The sequence below is a fragment of the Hyla sarda genome, chromosome 1 (genome assembly GCF_029499605.1).
Source record: "Hyla sarda isolate aHylSar1 chromosome 1, aHylSar1.hap1, whole genome shotgun sequence".
Lineage (NCBI taxonomy): Eukaryota > Metazoa > Chordata > Amphibia > Anura > Hylidae > Hyla > Hyla sarda.
In genome coordinates, this window is record NC_079189.1 from 373430566 (window position 1) to 373449443 (window position 18878).

The 18878-nt window shown below is 41.9% G+C and overlaps 1 protein-coding gene across 2 annotated transcripts in view; it reads right to left on the bottom strand.

Annotated features, from left to right (window-relative positions):
• The window catches only part of LOC130275528 (guanine nucleotide-binding protein G(q) subunit alpha), a 108965-nt gene that overhangs the window by 17480 nt on the left and 72607 nt on the right, over positions 1 to 18878 (bottom strand). For both annotated transcript variants that reach the window (XM_056523589.1, XM_056523591.1), the window contains exons 3-5: positions 13618 to 13772; positions 11628 to 11756; positions 4567 to 4696 (exon numbers count right to left, since the gene is read on the bottom strand). In XM_056523589.1, the coding sequence (XP_056379564.1) occupies positions 4567 to 4696; positions 11628 to 11756; positions 13618 to 13772 (414 nt within the window). The remainder of the gene's footprint in view (positions 1 to 4566; positions 4697 to 11627; positions 11757 to 13617; positions 13773 to 18878) is intronic.

The window sequence follows — 18878 nt, forward strand, 5'->3', positions numbered from 1 at the left end:
ATATATATATATATATATATATATATATATATATATATATAACGGGGTGTGATTAGAAAACACATACAGTTATAATAAATAAAATTTAAAAAAACTGAGTGGGTGGCAAATCGCAGCGCCCTGAAACCTTAATAGGGCCCGGGTCGTGCTGTAAAATCTGTGACGGACCCTTGAGGACCTATTAGGGGGTAAGGGGGGGAAAAATATATGGGGGCGGTCTCAGGACCCCCCCCTCGGAATTGTCACGTGATGCCTGCTAAATGATTTCAGCAGGCATCCCGGTCCTGTTCCTGCACGGCGAGCGGTGGGGTGCGAAATTCCCACAGGCGTACAGGTATGCCCTTGGTCCTTAAGTACCAGGGTGTCAGGGCATACCCGTACGCCCGTGGTCCTTAAGGGGGTTAAAAAGGTGGCAGGTGCCACATTAGCCATTACGCCCCCTCCCGTGGACATGAATGCGGGTGCTGCAGGAAAATCGCGGGGGGCCGCCACTACGATCAGACATCTTATCCCCTATCCTTTGGATAGGGGATAAAATGTTTTTGCCTGGAATACCCCTTTAAGCAGTGTGTGATTGAGCTGCAGTAAATTGTAGAGGTTGTGTTACTAGCAGGAACCCTGAAACAGAGTGGAATATATAAAAATTAAGACCTTAGAGACTATTTTTGATCACCTTATTACTCACCCTATATTATTTTTTTTTGTGTATAAGTATTATGTTTTAATTTGACAAATGATATATGAGAAGGACGTATTAACCGTTCCGAGGTTACTTGTACTATTGTTGCACCTTCACATGTGTCAGAGGGCTCAAATTATTGTTGGTATATATCTAGGTGTTTTTTTGACACCGCTAGCCCCATACCCCTTAAAAGGGGTTATCCCAGTTTGGGTATTAGCTATTAGGTATGGCTGGTAGTTTCTAGTCACAACGGCCAAGTGCGGAAAGTTTACACTTGTCAGCCTCCCAAGTCTTTTCCAGAGATAACCTCAAATTTGACCAAGTTGATACTAATTCAGCATTTAAACAATTGTCCCGTACATATAGAGAACATACAAGATCCTGGTGGGAAGATTGGGTATAGGGAACTGAGGATTCATACAACTCCCAATTCTCACACTGAGGATGTAGATTTTATGTGAGGTTGGGAAACAGAAATCTCCCCAGATAATGTCCTATCTCCTCGAGTATAAGAAAAGTTACTACAATAAAATAACGGAACAATTAGAAAAGGAAATTTCTGATATACAGACCTTGGTAGCCTCTCCGGAATTTGTGATTAGAACAGAATTTACAAAAAACCTTGAGTCTTATAAAAAAGAACTCACAGAAAGGAAAAATAGGAAATTCATCAGACTCCACTGATTTTGAAACAGGAAAGATTTACAATTTAAAACAAACCAACAATAGACAAGTAAACAATGCCAGAGGTCCCGTTGAATCAGAGACCTCTGAGACTGATAGTTCTCTGCATGCTGAAGTGTTCTCTGCCTGCTACAATATAACGTTAATTGTACAGCACAGTGAATGGCGTAGATATAAAATATATCAAAGTCAAGAATTGCGTATTTTTGGTTACTTCATATACCAAAAAAATTAATGAAATGCTCCATCAAAACAAAAAAAATTGTACCGATAAAAACGACAGCACAACATGCAAAAAAGTAACCCTCGTAATGAAACAAAACCTATATAAATAAAAAAAAATTCCATAAAGTGCACTGCATAGAAACGAAACCCCCTAAAAGTCGCATAATGTTTTTTTTGGCTTCTCTGTACACTTTGTAGAAACAAATAGTACAACTGTACACATACAATTAGTTCCACAAAAGACAAGCCCTATAGATGGAAGAGTTATGGATTTTAAAATGTGAGGAGGAAAACCGGTAAAAAAAAAAAAAAAAAACAACCCTGAAAAATCACTGCATCCTTAAGGGCTTAAGGTATGTGACCCTATGCCAAGTTATGTATGTGTTAAATGTACATGTAGTACCTGTCAGAGGTGGGTTGTAACTTTTTTTTGATTTTTATGCCCTCCAGGTTCAGCATGCCTCTACACTGTATATTATTTTTGTCCTGTGCTGCTCGAGACAACAGCTGATCACAAGGGGCTTGGCTTCTTTGTGTCTTGAATGACAAGCCTCTGGATGACATGTGTGGCCCATCTGAATGCCCCGATGTGACTACGTTGAACATTTCCACACTATCTGCAGACTGTACTGAGATCTCGAGCCATACAGGACCCCGGTAAAGGATTGAGACGACAGTTATACAAGGCAAATTAATGCTTTAACCCTTTAAGGACACAGCGTATTTGGGCCTTGAGGACACAGCCAAGTAAATTTTTGCCTTTTCATTTTTCCTCCTTGCCTTTAAAGAAACATTAACTCTTTATTTTTCCATTTAGAGTGTTTTGTTTTTACGGAATGTAATTCTGACAAGTTCTCCCTTTCTTTGTGGGTCTATACAATTAAAATTATATCCATCTTTACAAGTTTGTCTGTTACTGTACTACATTTTTGTGAGAAAATTGGTATGCTTAAAAATGCCCTATTCTGACCATATTTCACGGCTGTATCAGGGATTATTGCCACTTTTCCGTATTTGTGTTTTTAACCATTTTTTTATTCAATTATTTTTGGAGATGTGATAAAAAAAAAATCAGCAATTTTGGACTTCATTTTTTTACATTTACGTTGTTCACTGTACAGGATAATAAACATTACATTATATTTTATTAAGTTTAATTAGTAAAATGGAAAAATGGTGTGATTTAATTTATATTTGGGGAGGCATGTATTTATAAACTTTTTTTTTACTTATTTTTCAAGACTTAACAGTGGACTATTTATTGTTATATTTTGATTGCTATTTCTGTTTAGTGCTATGCATTGGCATAGCACTGATCAGTTGTATTGATGAACTACTTGATCAGTCTGGTAGAAGGCAGACTGTGCAAGTGGATCCCTGAAGAGAGGCACAGAGGAGGTAAGATGACCTCCGGCTGCCATTTTTCTCTAATTGGACACCAGCAAACACACTGTGGGTGGTCCAATGAGTGTATACAAGCACTGCAAGTACGCTAAATCATGTGACCAAAGGGTTTAAAGGGGTTCTCCGGTGCTTAGACATCTTATCCCCAATCCAACGGATAGGGGATAAGATGCCTGATCGCGGGAGTCCCGCCGCTGGGGACCCCCGTGATCTTGCACGTGGCACCCCGTTTGTAATCAGTCCCCGGAGCGTGTTCGCTCCGGGTCTGATTACCGGTGACCACAGGGCCCCCGTGTGACGTCACGCTCCTCCCCTCAATGCAAGCCTATGGGAGGGGGCGTGATAGCTGTCACGCGCCCTTCCATAGGCTTGCATTGAGGGGCGGAGGCGTGACGTCACACATCGCCGGTAATCAGTCCCGGAGCGAACATGCTCCAGGGACTGATTACAAACGGGGTGCCACGTGCAAGATCACAGGGGTCCCCAGCGGCGGGACTCCCGCGATCAGGCATCTTATCCCCTATCCTTTGGATAGGGGATAAGATGTCTAAGCACCGGAGAACCACTTTAAGGACTAACGGGTTAATGGCAGGTATCGGCATGATCAATGATGTTCACCACTAGCGGCATACATCAGTGATCACACAGTTCTTGCATTTTCTTCATGTTCATGACATAAATGTAAGTCATGTGTGCTAAGTCGCAGGGCACCATGAAGTACATTTAAAAGGATACTCCGGTGGAAAACACTTTTTTTTTTTTTTTTTATCAACTGGTGCCAAAAAGTTAAACAGATTTGTAAATGACTTTTATTTAAAAATATTATACTTTCAGTACTTATCAGCTGCTGTATGATGCAGAGGAAGTTGTGTGGTTATTTTCTGTCTGACCACAGTGCTCTCTGCTGCCACCTCTGTCCATGTCAGGAACTGTCCAGAGTAGAGCAAATCCTCATAGCAAACCTCTCACTGTGCACTGTGGCAAGACTGAAAATAACTACTCAACTTTCTCGGGAGCATACAGCAGCTAAGTACTGGGATGATTAAGATTTTTAAATAGAAGTAAGGTTTAACTTTTTGGCACCAGTTGGATTTAAAAAAATAAAAAATAAAAAAATAGTTTTCCACCAGAGTACATTGTGTGTTGGAAAGTTCTTATATAATACATGGCATTTGTTTTTTGATATTTCTGTAAATGTCCTTGAATGGGGCTTGTAGAAATCCCCCTATTATAACACATGCAACATTTTCAGATTAAGAAATTTCTACAGCAATAGTGACACATATGAACATAACCAGTTTGCTGAAATTCTGGTCTGATACATAAAAAAAAAGTACAATTGAAAGGATAGTCAGCCTACACAGGTCTCATTATTAGAACCTCTTACTTCTTTCCACAGATGTCAGTATTAGATAGCAACTCATAGCTCTTGGTGGTGCATGTGCCTGAGGCAAGGCAACTTGCTGGCAGGCACGAAACAGCGGTCAGCCTTTTTGCACACCCTGTTGCTCTTTGTGAGCATGATACAATTAAGAATACTTGATCTGTATATAAAAAGAAAGGTTACTTGCCTCATTATCTGACTCCACAAGCACCTGATCATATTCACTAAGGGCTACAAGGAACATTATGGAGGTGACATTTTCAAAGCAGTGTATCCACTTCCTCCTCTCTGATCGCTGGCCTCCTACATCTACCATTCTACAAAAAGGAGAGTAAATGTTACAGGCTAGTGCTAATGTATATTAACTTAAACATGAACTCTTCTATTATAGCAAATAGCAAAGCTTTATACAATGATGTTAGGTTTTGATACCCCTTTATTTAGAGGTAGTTTGAAAGAAAAAAAATTTATACATTTATTATAACACAAAAGAAAAACAAAACAGTTTTTCAGACATAGAAAACTCTTGAATCTTGTTTTCTTACCCAGATGACATGGTGCCCCTACATCTCCTGATGATGCTACAATCACATTGCGGCCTCAATAATTGTCTGCAGCATGTTCAGACATCAGCAGGGCAGGGTAAGCAAGGCATCTAGGTACGTAAACAAAAGCATCGGGCGGAATGGAGCCACAATGCTTGACCAGGGGAGAGAAGTATAACATTGTTAGTTAATGCACAGCCCTAGCTGCCTGCTGCTTACTTTTTAAATAATTGGACAAATCTTTTAAATGTTGCAATCAAAGAGGCAAAATAAATCGGGTTTGGTACAATCTGCAACCCTGTAAGAGCTTACCTCACATGGCTTGGATGGCTACCTGAGCCGACATGTGTGTGTGTTCCCGGTATCCTGTTAACTAATCCTGCAAAAATCCCTGCCATCCTGCTACCTACACTTTTAAGGGACACTGATACCTAACTCCTGGGGTACAGTCTAGCTTGCTGGGGAGACATATACTCTGCCTCCGCCATCTTGGATCCTGGCTGCTGCTGCGAACGTCCTTTCTCCCGGGCTCCTCAGTGTCCAGGTGCTGTGCTTGCTTTCCACACTGCTAGCTGCTGTGCTATTCCGATCCTCAGCCTCTTCAGACCCAAGCTGCTTCCACCAGCGGTGTCAAGGTCCCATGGTGACAGATCAGCTAGTGGTGCCGGCGGACTGTGCAGGTGAGACTGACACCGTGGCCATCTCCCCTCCACAGTGTACGCTCCTCCTTAGCCTGTAGTTGCGGTGCTGGTGAACTGTACCTCTTGTTTATAAGAGGGGATGTGCTTAAGAGTGCGGTCATCTAACCCCTGCTGACATCCTCTGTGCTGCTGTGTGCACACTGCTGCTCCCTGACTTTTGGGCTTTCTCCTTGACCCCATTACCCTTAGTACCATAGTTTGTATAAGTGCATGGCAGTAGAGATGGGAAGGAAGAACAAGGAAGGGGAGCATCCCCCACAACATAGTGCTGGTGCTCCATTTGCTACCCGCAGCAGGCAATATTGGGGAGCTTCACATTGCGGCCACCTTCCCTGGAATTCCCTGACTGAAGTGTGAAGTGAGATGCCCCAGCGTATGGCTGACTTCCCTGCTTCTGCGGTCCCTCTAAAAGACTATGGGGCCCTTATGCGGGCAGTTTCTTAGGACTCTGCTGTTTCTCTCTCTGGTACACCACCTGATCTTGCAGATGCTGTGGGCTCTGTATCTCCTGGTCCGTCTGCAGTACCTACATTGAGAGAAGGTGTTCTTTGAAATTGAAGTGTACCTGTAGTTAACAAAAACTTTTTATATAATGTTGATAATGGCATTTTATGTATATTAGTAATACACATTGGTTAAAAAATGTGTATATACGTTTCCCTGCAGCTACTGTCTGTGTGTCTCTAGGAGTCCAAATACAGGAAGTGAGGGTGGACAAGCAGGGCTCTGTGCAGTGAGGCTCTGTGACATGCTCCCAAATTCACACAGCAGAAGGACTGATAAGCCAGGAGCCTGCACAGATCCCTGCTTGTCCAGCCCTGACTTCCTGTATTTAGACTCCTCACAGACACACACAGGCAATAGCTGCAGAGACAGCATTTTTTCACCCAAAAATATACACATTTGTTAACCAATGTATATTACAAATATACATATGTTATTATCTACATTATATAAAAAGTTTTTGTTGATGACACTTTAAGTGGTGCAATATTACGCTCTATTGCTTGACAACTCAGGTGGGCACTGAGCAATCTGACATCACGCTTATCCGCCATGATCTCCAAAAAGTTACGGAGCATACCTCTGCTCCGGAGGGGCGTATCAGTAATAAAGAGGATGCTCAGCTGGTATGGGACACTAGACGCCATGATCAAGATATAGTGCTTCTAAAAGCTAAGGCGGACGACTTGTAAAACCGCCTGCGCATAAACAATGTGCAGATAGTGGGACTTCCAGAGAGAGTGGAGGACCAGAACCCTAAAGAATATGTCGAGAGCTGGCTGAAAGATCTATTTGGTGCTTCTACTTTCTCCTCCTTGTATGGTATAGAGAGGGCCCACAGGATCCATGCTGGTGAAACAATTGTATTACCGGGACCATGACATCATCCTGCGGCTGGCTAGGGAGTAGCAGCCTATCATTGTGCATGGCCATGTGTTTTCTTTTTACCCAGATTACTGCGCGGATATCCAGAAGAAGCGGGCTACACTCCTGACTGTCAAGAGGAGGCTGTGAGCTTTTGATGTTTCCTATTCCATGCTATATCCTGCACGCCTTCCAGTGGCAGCCAGGGGATCTACGCATTTCTTCGATGGTGTGGATGCAGCAGTCCGGTGGCTGGATGCCCATGAATCATAGATCTGCCAGCAAGCTTGTCGGGGTTCCCTCACCTAGATCTGGACTGAATTAGGCCTGGTGCAGTATTAAACTTTAATATAGTTACCTACAGTTTAGTTTTTTCTGCTCAGGGTTGCACGGCACATACTTTATGACGATGCCTTCGTGACAGGGAGTGGGGGTGGTACTGTTGATGCAGCGTTCTGTAATTTTGGCTTAAAGGGGTACTCCAGTAGAAAACATTATTATTATTTTTTTTTTTTAATCAACTGTTGAACGCAGAAAGTTATACAGAATTGAAAATTACTTCTATTTAAAAATCCTAATCCTTCCAGTACTTATCGGCTGCTGTATACGACAGAGGAATTTATTTTCTGTCTGACCTCAGTGCTCTCTGCTGACATCTCTGTCCATGTCAGGAACTGTCCAGAGCAGGATAGGTTTGCTATGGGGATTTGCTCCTGCTCTGGACAGTTCCCGACATGGACAGAGGTGTAAGCAGAGAGCACTGTGGTCAGACTGGAAAGAAATTGGAAAAGAAAAGAACTTCCTCTGAAGCATACAGCAACTCATAAGTACTGGAAGGATTAAGATTTTTAAATAGAAGTAATTTCTAAATCTGTATAACTTTTTGGCACCAGTTGATAAAAAAAAATAAAAAATAAAATGGTTTTCCACCGGAGTACCCCTTTAATGGATGTGCTCCTATATATGTGTTGTCAGGCCCAAGGCCTGATTATTGAATCCTACATGTGTATTATAATTGTATCTGTGTGTAATGTATTATCCAAGACATGGGTGAGGGGTCATTCAGACGGTGTATCCTTTTTGTGTATTGCATTTTATTGCGGGTCTGGCTGTTTGTTTGTATCTCCTTTGAAGTCAGAGGCCCTTTGAAGCAGCAGGATGTAAGGGCACTCTGGTCCCATCATATAAATCAACCAGATAAGAGGGCCAGGAACAGAGATGCCCCCCTGGTGGGATCAGAGGGGAGGGGGGAATGGAGTTTCCCTCCAAAAAGGCAGATATATAATACTTAACAATGCAAGACTCAGGGTGTTCAAGGCTGTGCCCAAAGCTGACGAGCTCTCACCCACAAAGGACTGCTATACCATCATGCTGTAAGAACTTAATTTTTGTTTTCTGAACTTGTCTTGTAAAACTCTTTTGTATATTTTTATACCTGTATGTAATTTGTTTCTGTATTTTTATATAGTCAGCACTGTGATACCTTTTATCAGATTAAATGTTTAATTAATCAGCTCTGGTCTTTGATCTCTAAATATATGAGCTCACCTTTCTGAAGGCAGCTCTGGTGGAAACACGTTTATCTCAGGGTTAATTCGGTGACTTGCTGGGACAAGTAGTGGATACCCAGAGGTCTGGTGGCCTTAACCCTTGCACTATCTCCCACTCTCTCTAATGTCTTGGCTGGACCAATCGGGTGGGATCGTGACATGTGCCTAGGGATATTTTTGCCCTCTGCTGTTTGCGGAGGGGAACTCATTTATACTGTCTTGGTTGGTTAATATACATGTTGATGCTGTATTCACTTGCTCTGCTGTACTCGTCCCTTTACTATGCCATACATTTTCTGGTTCTTTATTATTTCCGTTTTTGGGAGGATTCCAGCAGTGCGGGTGTATCAATGCCCCCTGATGCTGCGGCGTAGTTTGTGGCTGTATATGTTCCTTCTTGTTGTTTGTTTTGTTTTTGTCCCATCCCTGCTTGTTGTTTTGAGTGCTTACAGTGTGACTGCATTTTTATTCGTTCTGTCCCTTTGACCACAGTCAGTCTATGCATTGTGTGTCCCAGGTATGGTTAGTCTCCTTTTAACTTTAGACATGTATACTCGCCTACTGTCTAGCGTCCCAGTGGCTGTTGTGGTTGCATGTCTATAACTATTTGTAATGGCGTGCTTTAATTTGTTGGGATGGAATGTCCGTGGATTGGGGGATTCATCTAAACAGTATACCGTGGATTGGGGGATTCATCTAAACAGTATTTAATTTGATGAAGCAATTTCAACCCGCTATTTTATGTCTTACAAAAACTATGACCGATGACACTGCCCCCCACCCTCCACAGAGCGTGGGATGGCCACTCATTTCACTTTCTCTTCCCAGGCAAGGAGTTTGTATATTAGTACATAAGGCTATTTCGTTTAAAGGGGTACTACCTTGGAGTTTTCTTTTTTTTTTAATCAACTGGTGCCAGAAAGTTAAACAGATTTGTAAATTACTTCTATTAAAAAATCTTAATCCTTCCAGTACTTTTTAGGGGCTGTATACTACAGAGGAAATGGTTTTCTTTTTGGAACACAGAGCTCTCTGCTGACATCATGACCACAGTGCTCTCTGCTGACATGTCTGTCCATTTTAGGAACTGTCCAGAGCAGCATATGTTTTCTATGGGGATTTTCTCCTACTCTGGACAGTTCTTAAAATGGACAGAGATGTCAGCAGAGAGCACTGTGGTCATGTCAGCAGAGAGCTCTGTGTTCCAAAAAGAAAACCATTTCCTCTGTAGTATTCAGCAGCTAATAAGTACTGGAAGGATTAAGATTTTTTAATAGAAGTAATTTACAAATCTGTTTAACTTTCTGGCACCAGTTAATTAAAAAAACAAAAAAGTTTTCCATGGGAGTACCCCTTTAAGGCCCTCTGCACTTCTGTAGACTCTGACGGGCTGTTTGTCTGTCTGCACTGTGAAGTATCAAGCAAACTCTTCAACATAGTTTGTGTCTTTATCCCTCCACCTTATAATGGTGGTCATGCAACGCATCTTTGCTATAATCTGGGTTTCCTGCTGTCCTGGTCCTTATTTGGGGGGGGGGGGGGGATTTCAATCAATACTTAGATGCCTCCTTAGATAAGTTTTGGGACACACATGTACCTCCCATGTCTAGAAGCACTGGGCTGGCTAGGGTTCTTTGGGAGGTGGGCTTGTTTGGCGCCATCACAATCCCTCTGTGCGTAATTATTCATGCTACCCATGGGACTCTTTTCCGTATAGACCTGGTAGTGGGGGATGTGGACGTGGCTGGTATGGTGAAGGAGGTGGAGTATTTGGCCAGAAGTTTGACTGACCACTCTCCTATTCGTTTAAAAGTGATAGTGTCTGATATTGCGCGGGAGGGTCATCCCCTATGGAGGCTAAATCCATTCTGACTTCAACTGCTGTCTACTTCAGAGATTGTTACTGCTGAATCAGTGCTGAATTGATTCACATAAAGCGTATTTGCGGGGCCTCTATCAGAGACATTAGTATCCATAAGTAGGGATGTCCAGATACCATTCTTTTAAGACTGAGTACTGATACTTTAATTCTAGTACTCGCTGATACCAATTACGAGTACTTTTATTTTAAAGGGTATCTGACACCAGGGTGACCCGGTTTCTGGCGCTGTTCACCGTGCTGATATTGTTATTGTGTGCAATGGAGGTGGCTGCAATGGAATGAACAGGGAATTTGCTTTGGCGGCGAGACCAATGTCTCCAGAGCGATTGCTCTTATGTTCACATGGTGAGCAGCGTTAGAAACTGGGTCACCTGCACTCTACCTATAAATTTTAGTTAGTGCAGGTGACTCTGCTGTAAGATTGTCTTTAAAAGTAGGTAGTACAGATAGGTGCAGACCCCTATAGACAACAGCCCCCCTGCAGACATTAGTAGCAGCTCCCTGCAGACCCCCCCGCCCCTTGTAGACAGCGTCCCCCCCTTGTAGACAGCAGACCCCCCTTGTAGACAGCAGACAGCAGCCCCCCTTGTAGACAGTGCCCCCTTGTAGACCCTTTGTCAGATGAGGAGTGGAATACTCCCTTTCTATCCCTCTATGAAGCTAACCGCTTATCACAGCTGTTCTTCCTGCACAGGGTGTACAAAACTCTGGCACTTCTACAAAGGCTGGGTCTCTGTCCTGATTCTAATTGCCAATAGGTGTGGTCAGGTAGGGGACAACTTGTTTCACATGGTCTTGGATTGCCAATTATTGGCTCTTTATTAGAGGGAGGTTTTCGTGCTTGTCCATACGGTGCATGGCATTGTTGAGCCACTCATACCTAAGCCATGTGTACTGGGTCTCATATGGTGCGGGACAGAGGCCAGGGGTCGAACTGGGTGTCCTCTGACTATTGTATCAAGCCAGAAAGCTCAGAGCTCAATACTGGATAAGGGCTAGAGCTTACCACATTTAACAGGCAGACGTTTGTAAAAGTACCATGATTGGTTTAAACCCAATTTTAATGAGGTAAACAATGAAACAGTTTCACTCCTTTGCCAATTTTTTTTTTTTTTTTTTTTTTTTGGGCCACCTGCAACATTCCCATCTCTTTAAAGTCTTGCAATAAACAAGCAATATATTTCTATTGAATTTGTATTTACCTGAATATGACACTTTGTAAATCAAACGGATATTCAATTATTCCTGTTGTGGGTACTCTGACTCTAAGCACATCTTGTTGGGAGGGTAGATATCCATGATGTGCGATACGGTCCAGATCATTAAGATAACTATAAGTAAAAGGAAACAAACATGGCCATTATAATTATCATCATGTGAAGAAGAAAAGCAAATTGATTTACGTATGTATTAAAACAATCCTTAAAGGGGTACTCCGGTGCTAAGACATCTTATCCCCTATCCTTTGGGGGACCCCTGTGATCTTTCACGCAGCACCCCATTACCATCAGCCCCCAGAGCATGTTCGCTCCAGGTCTGATGACTGCCGATCACAGGGCCGGAGTATTGTGACGTCAAAGCTCTGCCCCGTTTGACGTCACGCTCCGCCCCCTCAATGCAAGCCTATGGGAGGGGGCGTGACAGCTAATTTCAGCAGTCATCAGACCCGGAACGAACATTCTCCAGGGGCTGATGGTAACGGTGTGCTGCGTGAAAAGCCTTTAAAAGGCTAATTATTCAGTCCTGTTCAGTACTCCTATTCATGGCAGCAGCAGTGTGAACATATAGGTCTTCTTAAAAAATTAAAAAGTATAAATCACCAAAACAGTTTAAATTATGGTCTCCAAATGACAACATGCTTTACATAGTAGTCATAAAAAAATGAAAAATAAACATATAAACAAGATAAGACTTGATATGTAGGTATAATAAAAGAGCAGAAGGCCATATAATAAAAATTGATGTAATAAAGTATGTAAAGCAATGTCCTTGACTGAATTAAGGGGGCCTTACACAGATTAATTTTTGCCAAACTCCCCAATTTTGATGGGACTAACCAACCGACCATTTACCGTAATTTAAATGGAAGTGTCCTTACTAAAGATGAGCGAAGTTACAGTGATTCCATTCATCAGAGACTTCTCGGTTCGGCGGTTGCTGACTTTATTCTGCATAAATAAGTTCAGCTTTCAGGTGCTCCGGTGGGCTGGAGACTCTCTCCTAGGACTGCATCCACCTTTTCCAGCCCGCCGGAGCACCTGAAAGCTGAACTAATTTATGCAGGCTAAAGTCAGCAACCGCCGAGCCGAGAAGTTCATGACGAATCGAATCACTGTAACTTTGCTCATCTCTAGTCCTTACACTTAAAGTGGTACTCCGGTGGAAATTTTCTTTTTGTTTTTTTTTAATCAACTGGTGCCAGAGAGTTAAATAGATTTATAAATTATTTCTATTAAAAATTCTTAATCCTTCCATTGCTTATTAGCTGCTGCATACTACTGAGGAAATTCTTTTCTTTTTTAACTTATTTTCTGTCATGACCACAGTGCTCTCTGCTGATATCTCTGTCCAATTTAGGAACTGTCCAGAGCAGCATATGTTTGCTATGGGGATTTTCTCCTGCTCTGGACAGTTCCTGACATGGACAGAGGTGTCAGCAGAGAGCACTGTGGTCGTGACAGAAAATAAATATAAATAAATAAATAGAATTTCCTCTGTAGTATACAACCGCTAATAAGTACAGGAAGGATTAAGATTTTTTAATAGAAGTAATTTAAAAATCTGTTTAACTTTCTTGTACTAGTTGATTTAAAGAAAGAAAAAAAAAAAAAAAAAAAAAAGGAAAAAAAGGGTTTCCACCAGAGTACCCCTTTAAACAGTGGCATCTTACAGGGGATCAGTAATACTCTATTTCAACATGCCTAATAACTTTGTTCTCAAAGAATATAAGCTGCTGCCAGAGGTGCTTGGCTGGGGCTTATTCCCCTTTGAGAACCAATGCATATTTGCAATGTGTATGTGGAGGGAGTCTGGAAATATAGGCATTGGCACTTAGCCAGATGCTAATAAGATATATGGGCACCTTAAGTTTACAGGTATGTATGTATGTATGTATGTATGTATGTATGTATGTGTGTGTGTGTGTGTGTGTGTGTGTATAGATAGACATTTTTTAAGCAAATAACTACTTACTATTTAGTGGAATCAGACAGCTGATATTCCCGTCTCCTATCATAGCACTCTTGTATGCCAGGGTCATTCCATAAATATTTTATTGCATCTACATAAGGGTTCTCAAACGTGGACACCTTCTCTACATCAACTTCCCGAATTAACAGTGCATGGCCCTTTAAGAAAAAATTGAAAAAACAAAAACAAAACAACAAAATGAGTAAATTATAACGACAAGTGATATGTTTTGTTAGCATCCATTAATTCACCCATTATTAAACGTCCGTTAACAATAAATAATAACATACGTTTATTAACGGGTGAACTTCATAGCGTGAAAGCAACCTAACATACAAGAATATATGAACACACCATGATACATACATACATACATAAACTAATAAAAATTTGCTGAGTTGCTCATAGCAACCAATCAGATCGCTTCTTTCATTTCCCTGAAGCCTTTTTAAAATGAAAGAAGTGATCTGATTGGTTGCTCTGGGCAACTTAGCAACTTTTCCTCTGGACAGGTTTTGATAAATCTCCCCCTATATGTGTATGTTCAAGCATAACTTTCAAAACAGCTGAAGATATTTTGTTAAAATCTGGTACAAATGTTACTTATATTTCAACTAAAAAAATATATGATAGTTCAGTTAACCCTAACCCACCACCATTTGCGAGGGTCAGGGTTTTTGTTTAAAGTCCAATGCAAGTCTATAGAAAATATATCTTCAGGCACAACTACCAACAGCTGGAGATATTTTGATTATACTTGATGCACGTTACTTATTATGTCAAATAAAAATATAAGATACGGTAGTTAAATTAGCCCTAACCTACCCCCTTATGTGAAGGATGGTGTTTTTGTCTCAAGTCCCATGCAAGTATATGGGACTTCCAGTACCTTACTCCACATGCTCTGCTTGGAATGAATGAATGAAATATAAATGATTAACTATGGTGACTGTTACGTGCTGGCATCTGAGGTTAGGCACACCTGCTTCTGCATCATGGTGAAGAAATTAAAGTCTACTCCGCCGCCCCATAAGTAGACCCCTGATCAGGGAGCTGTACTCACTTGGACTCTTGGACACACTTTGGCAGTCGGGATGCCCACTCGGCATGATTGACGGCCTACATCATCGCTCTACTGTCTAAGTAGAAGGAGCAGAGCAGTGATGCGGGTCATCAGTCACGCTGAAGGGTTACTATGGCCGGAGCAAAGGGACCAAGTAAGTACATTTCCCTGCCCAGCGGAATACATACGGGGCGGAAGGTGAGACTTTATAAGTTCATATCCCCACCATCCTTGGGGGGGCAAAACTATCCCTGGGGATAGGAAGAATAAAGATTTTACTATATATAATACATTGGCAAGCGTTCTATATGGTAAAATCTAGTGCTTGGTTCCCTTTAAAGTACCTTGAAAGTGTAGTCTGTTATCAATTCCTCCACAACCATTTCTTTCATCATTATGCATGAGCAAAATATACACGCAAAGGGGAAGTTTAGCTTTCCTATCTTCAGTTAAGTGTTTCAGCTGATTAAAAGGGGTACTCAGGTGGAAAACTATTTTTTTTAAATCAACTGGTGCCAGAAAGTTAACCTCTTCAGGACGCTGGGCGTATGCATACTCCCTGCATCCCGAGTCCTTAAGGATGTGGGGCGTATGCATACGCCCGTGGGAATTCCGGTCCCCGCCGCTAGCCGGTTGGGGACCGGACTGGGATGCCTGCTGAAATCATTCAGCAGGCATCCCGGCACATCGCCGAGGGGGGTCCTGAGACCCACCCATGTCGGCGATCGCAGAAAATCGCATGTCAATTCAGACATGCGATTTTCTGCTATTCCAGGCTGATCGAGTCTCTGGTGACCCAATACCCCGGAAAATAGGGATGATCGGAGCTGTCAGTGACAGCCCCAATCATCCTGAGGGATAGGAGCGAGGTCGCAGTGCTGCGATCTCCTCCTATCCCCTGCCATTGTTCAGAACTGATTCTGACCAATGGCAGCGCAGGACAGTAAGTTGCCATGGCAACCCCCGTTCTGCCCACCCCTGGACAGCCCCCCGTTCTGCCCACCCCTGGACACCCCAAAAGGCTGTCTGGGCATGCTGGGAGTTGTAGTTTTGCAACATCTAGAGGGTCACAGTTTGGAGACCACTGTTATAGTGATGCCCAAACGGTAGCCCTCCAAATGTTGTCAAACTACAACTCTCAGCATGCCTAGACTGCCCAGGCATGCTGGGAGTTGTAGTTCTGTAAAATCTGTCCCTTCAGATTTTGCAATTTTCATTACATTTTTGAAAATTGCTGCTCTACTTTGAAGCCCTCTAATTTTTTCAAAAAGTAAAAATATGTCCATTTTATGATGCCAACATAAAGTGGACATATTGTATTTGTGAATAAAAATAAAATTTATTAGGAATATCCATTTTCCTTACAAGTAGAGAGCTTCAAAGTTAGAAAAATTCAAAATTTTCATGAAATTTTGGGATTTTTCACCAAAAAAGGATGCAAGTAACAATGAAAATTTACCACCCACCAAAATAAATTAGAATGTCATGAAAAAACAATCTCAGAATCTGAATATTCGGTAAAAGCGTTTGAGTTATTAATGCGTAAAGCGACGGTGGTCAGAATTGCAAAAAAAAGGGCTCAGTCCTTAAGGTGAAAAAGGGCGGCGTCCTTAAGGGGTTAAAACAGATCTGTAAATTACTTCTATTTAAAAATCTCAATCCTTCCAGTACTTATCAGCTGCTGTATGCTACACAGGAAGTTCTTTTCTATTTGAATTTATTTTCTGTCTTACCACAGTGCTTTCTGCTGACACCTCTGTCCATGTCAGGAACTGTCCAGGGCAGGAGCAAATCCCCATAGCAAACCTGTCCTGCTCTGAACAGTTCCTGACATGGACAGAGGTGTCAGCAGAGAGCCCTGTGGTCAGACAGAAAAGAAATTAAAAAAGAAAAGAACTTCCAGTGGAGAATTAAGATTGTAAGTGATTTACAAATCTGTTTAAACTTCTGGCACCAGTTGAGTTAAAACAAATTGTTTTCCGCCAGAGTACCCTCTTTATTACTTAAGAGGGTAAAAAATAAAAAAAAATAAAAAACCACACACACAAAACAAGTGTGTACAAAGAAAAAAAAACTCTTAGTAAGAACACGTGGTCCTCTTGTTTTACATATAAAATTGCCAATATGAAGTCATCAGGAAAACAGGCATAAACAGATAATACTTTAGAAGATTACAAACATTATGGATAGTCAGATGTGAAATAGAATACAATGTTACTGTAAGCAATTGGCGAGAGATTGCCTAGTCTAAAGGACCCTATTACATGGCTTCAATGAGTAACAATAGTAGATGCACAGCTGACAAGCAATATATATATATATTTTTTTTTAAAGGTCAAAATGATGCAATCAGCCAATGAACGAGCTAAAAAAAAAAAAAAAAAAAAACTTCACTAAGGAATAAAATATTAAAATAAATGTTTGTCACACCTGAAGATGTGGTGAGTGCTTTCTGATATTCACATCAAGTGTGTTGTGCACTATAAAAATGCACCTCCACTTGTCCAGATAAGTGACTTTGACTGTACGGTTCATTGCATGCTGCCACTAGAGGGGTATTGTTGAAACCCTATTCGCGAGAGTGGTGCAAAGTATATCTGGTTTTTTGGACTAGTTTAATAAAGGGGGGGGGGGGGGGACCACTGCCTAAACTTCCAAAATGCCGATCAGCATTAATTCACTGGTCAGCAATCAGGGCTGGTTGCTCAAGGAGTACCATCTTTCCACACAGCACAGGAAAGATGCTAATGGCAACAACTGCAAGCGCTTAAAAAAAAACAAAAAAACAGTGGGGATTGTCCGGAGAGCCCATAAGTACGGTCTGGGTCATGCAACCAACTGTGCTGTTGACCGTCAGACAGCTACAGGGGAACACGACTCATGACTGTCTGTCCTACACGGTCCCTTACTAATATGGATGCTAAATGCAGGTTTGCAGACGAGAAACCAGGCCCACAGCGTTCCGCTCTGCTTGCTGTCTTCCGGGTGTGGGCAGAAAGAGCAGAGCAACAGGTAATCCTCCCAGTGGTGGCAGTGATTGGTCGGTTAGTCAGACTGACTAATCACAGCCATTCTGGAGGTGGTGTCACTATCACATCTCACCTAAAGGTCAAGGGTGACTGGTGTTGTCTCAGGCATCATCACCCTCTTCTTCCGGACCACCGGGTCACTGGAGGTGATGTCCGGGATTCCTGTCATTAGTTAACAGCAGCGATCTCAGACTGATCACGGCAAGGGTAGCAGCGGGATCGGAAATATGCAGGGTGTAGATGTACGCTTTGGTGCGCTAAGGCCCAGGTGCCGACGGAGTACGTTTATGCCCTGCTTCCTGCTAGGGGTTAAGACTGTTTACATTAGTATGAAAACTTCCATTTTCAACCCCTTCCCCCTCGAGCAGTGCAGTTGAAGAGACATTTATGTAAACCGCAGTGAATTTACTGTCTAATAGTGCTTGCTTAGAAACAAAGGCAAAGCCTAATAGAATGTGGTGTATTATATGAGCTATGTGACTGATTTTAATTAAGCAATATTCAGACATGGAAGAAAACAGTTTGTGAAGGCTAAGACTTACAGAGTGAGCGTAAATTCAGTTTGTAGTTTGTGTGTTCGGAAAGGTGCCAGTCATCACTTTAAAAACCACCTTTAAGCGGTGCTCAATAGCTTAGAAATATGAGCACTCAACGATAAAGCAGAGTACCCCTAATTGCTTCCCTTGATGACTTCCAGATTCAGCTTTATGGTGGAAAATGCTTACATTGGTGAGGGTCAACTTTTAGAGGTGATGCAGTGTTACTATATAGAGCAGCAGCACAAATGTTAGGATAGTATTTGTATCAAGTGTTTATTGGAGACAGGGGTCTTCTCAAAGTGAAGAGACAAAGTAGTATGGTGTTAACTGTAATGTACTGCAAAGCAACCTGAAAGTGCAGGGTTATGTATGTTTTGCAGATCATCCATACACACAAGATTATATACTTCTACAGTGCCTATAAAGGCGTACTTACCATTAAAAATAGCAATAAAATACACCTCAGTCCTCAGTAACTCAATACTAATAAGTAGTATGTGATGGACACATGGAAACTGGATTATTGTGGCTCTCTCTATAGTTGGTGTCCTCCCACAATGCCTAGTATATATTACTAAAAAGTATAGGTGAAGCCAGCATATAAAATATATATATATAATTTAATACATTAAA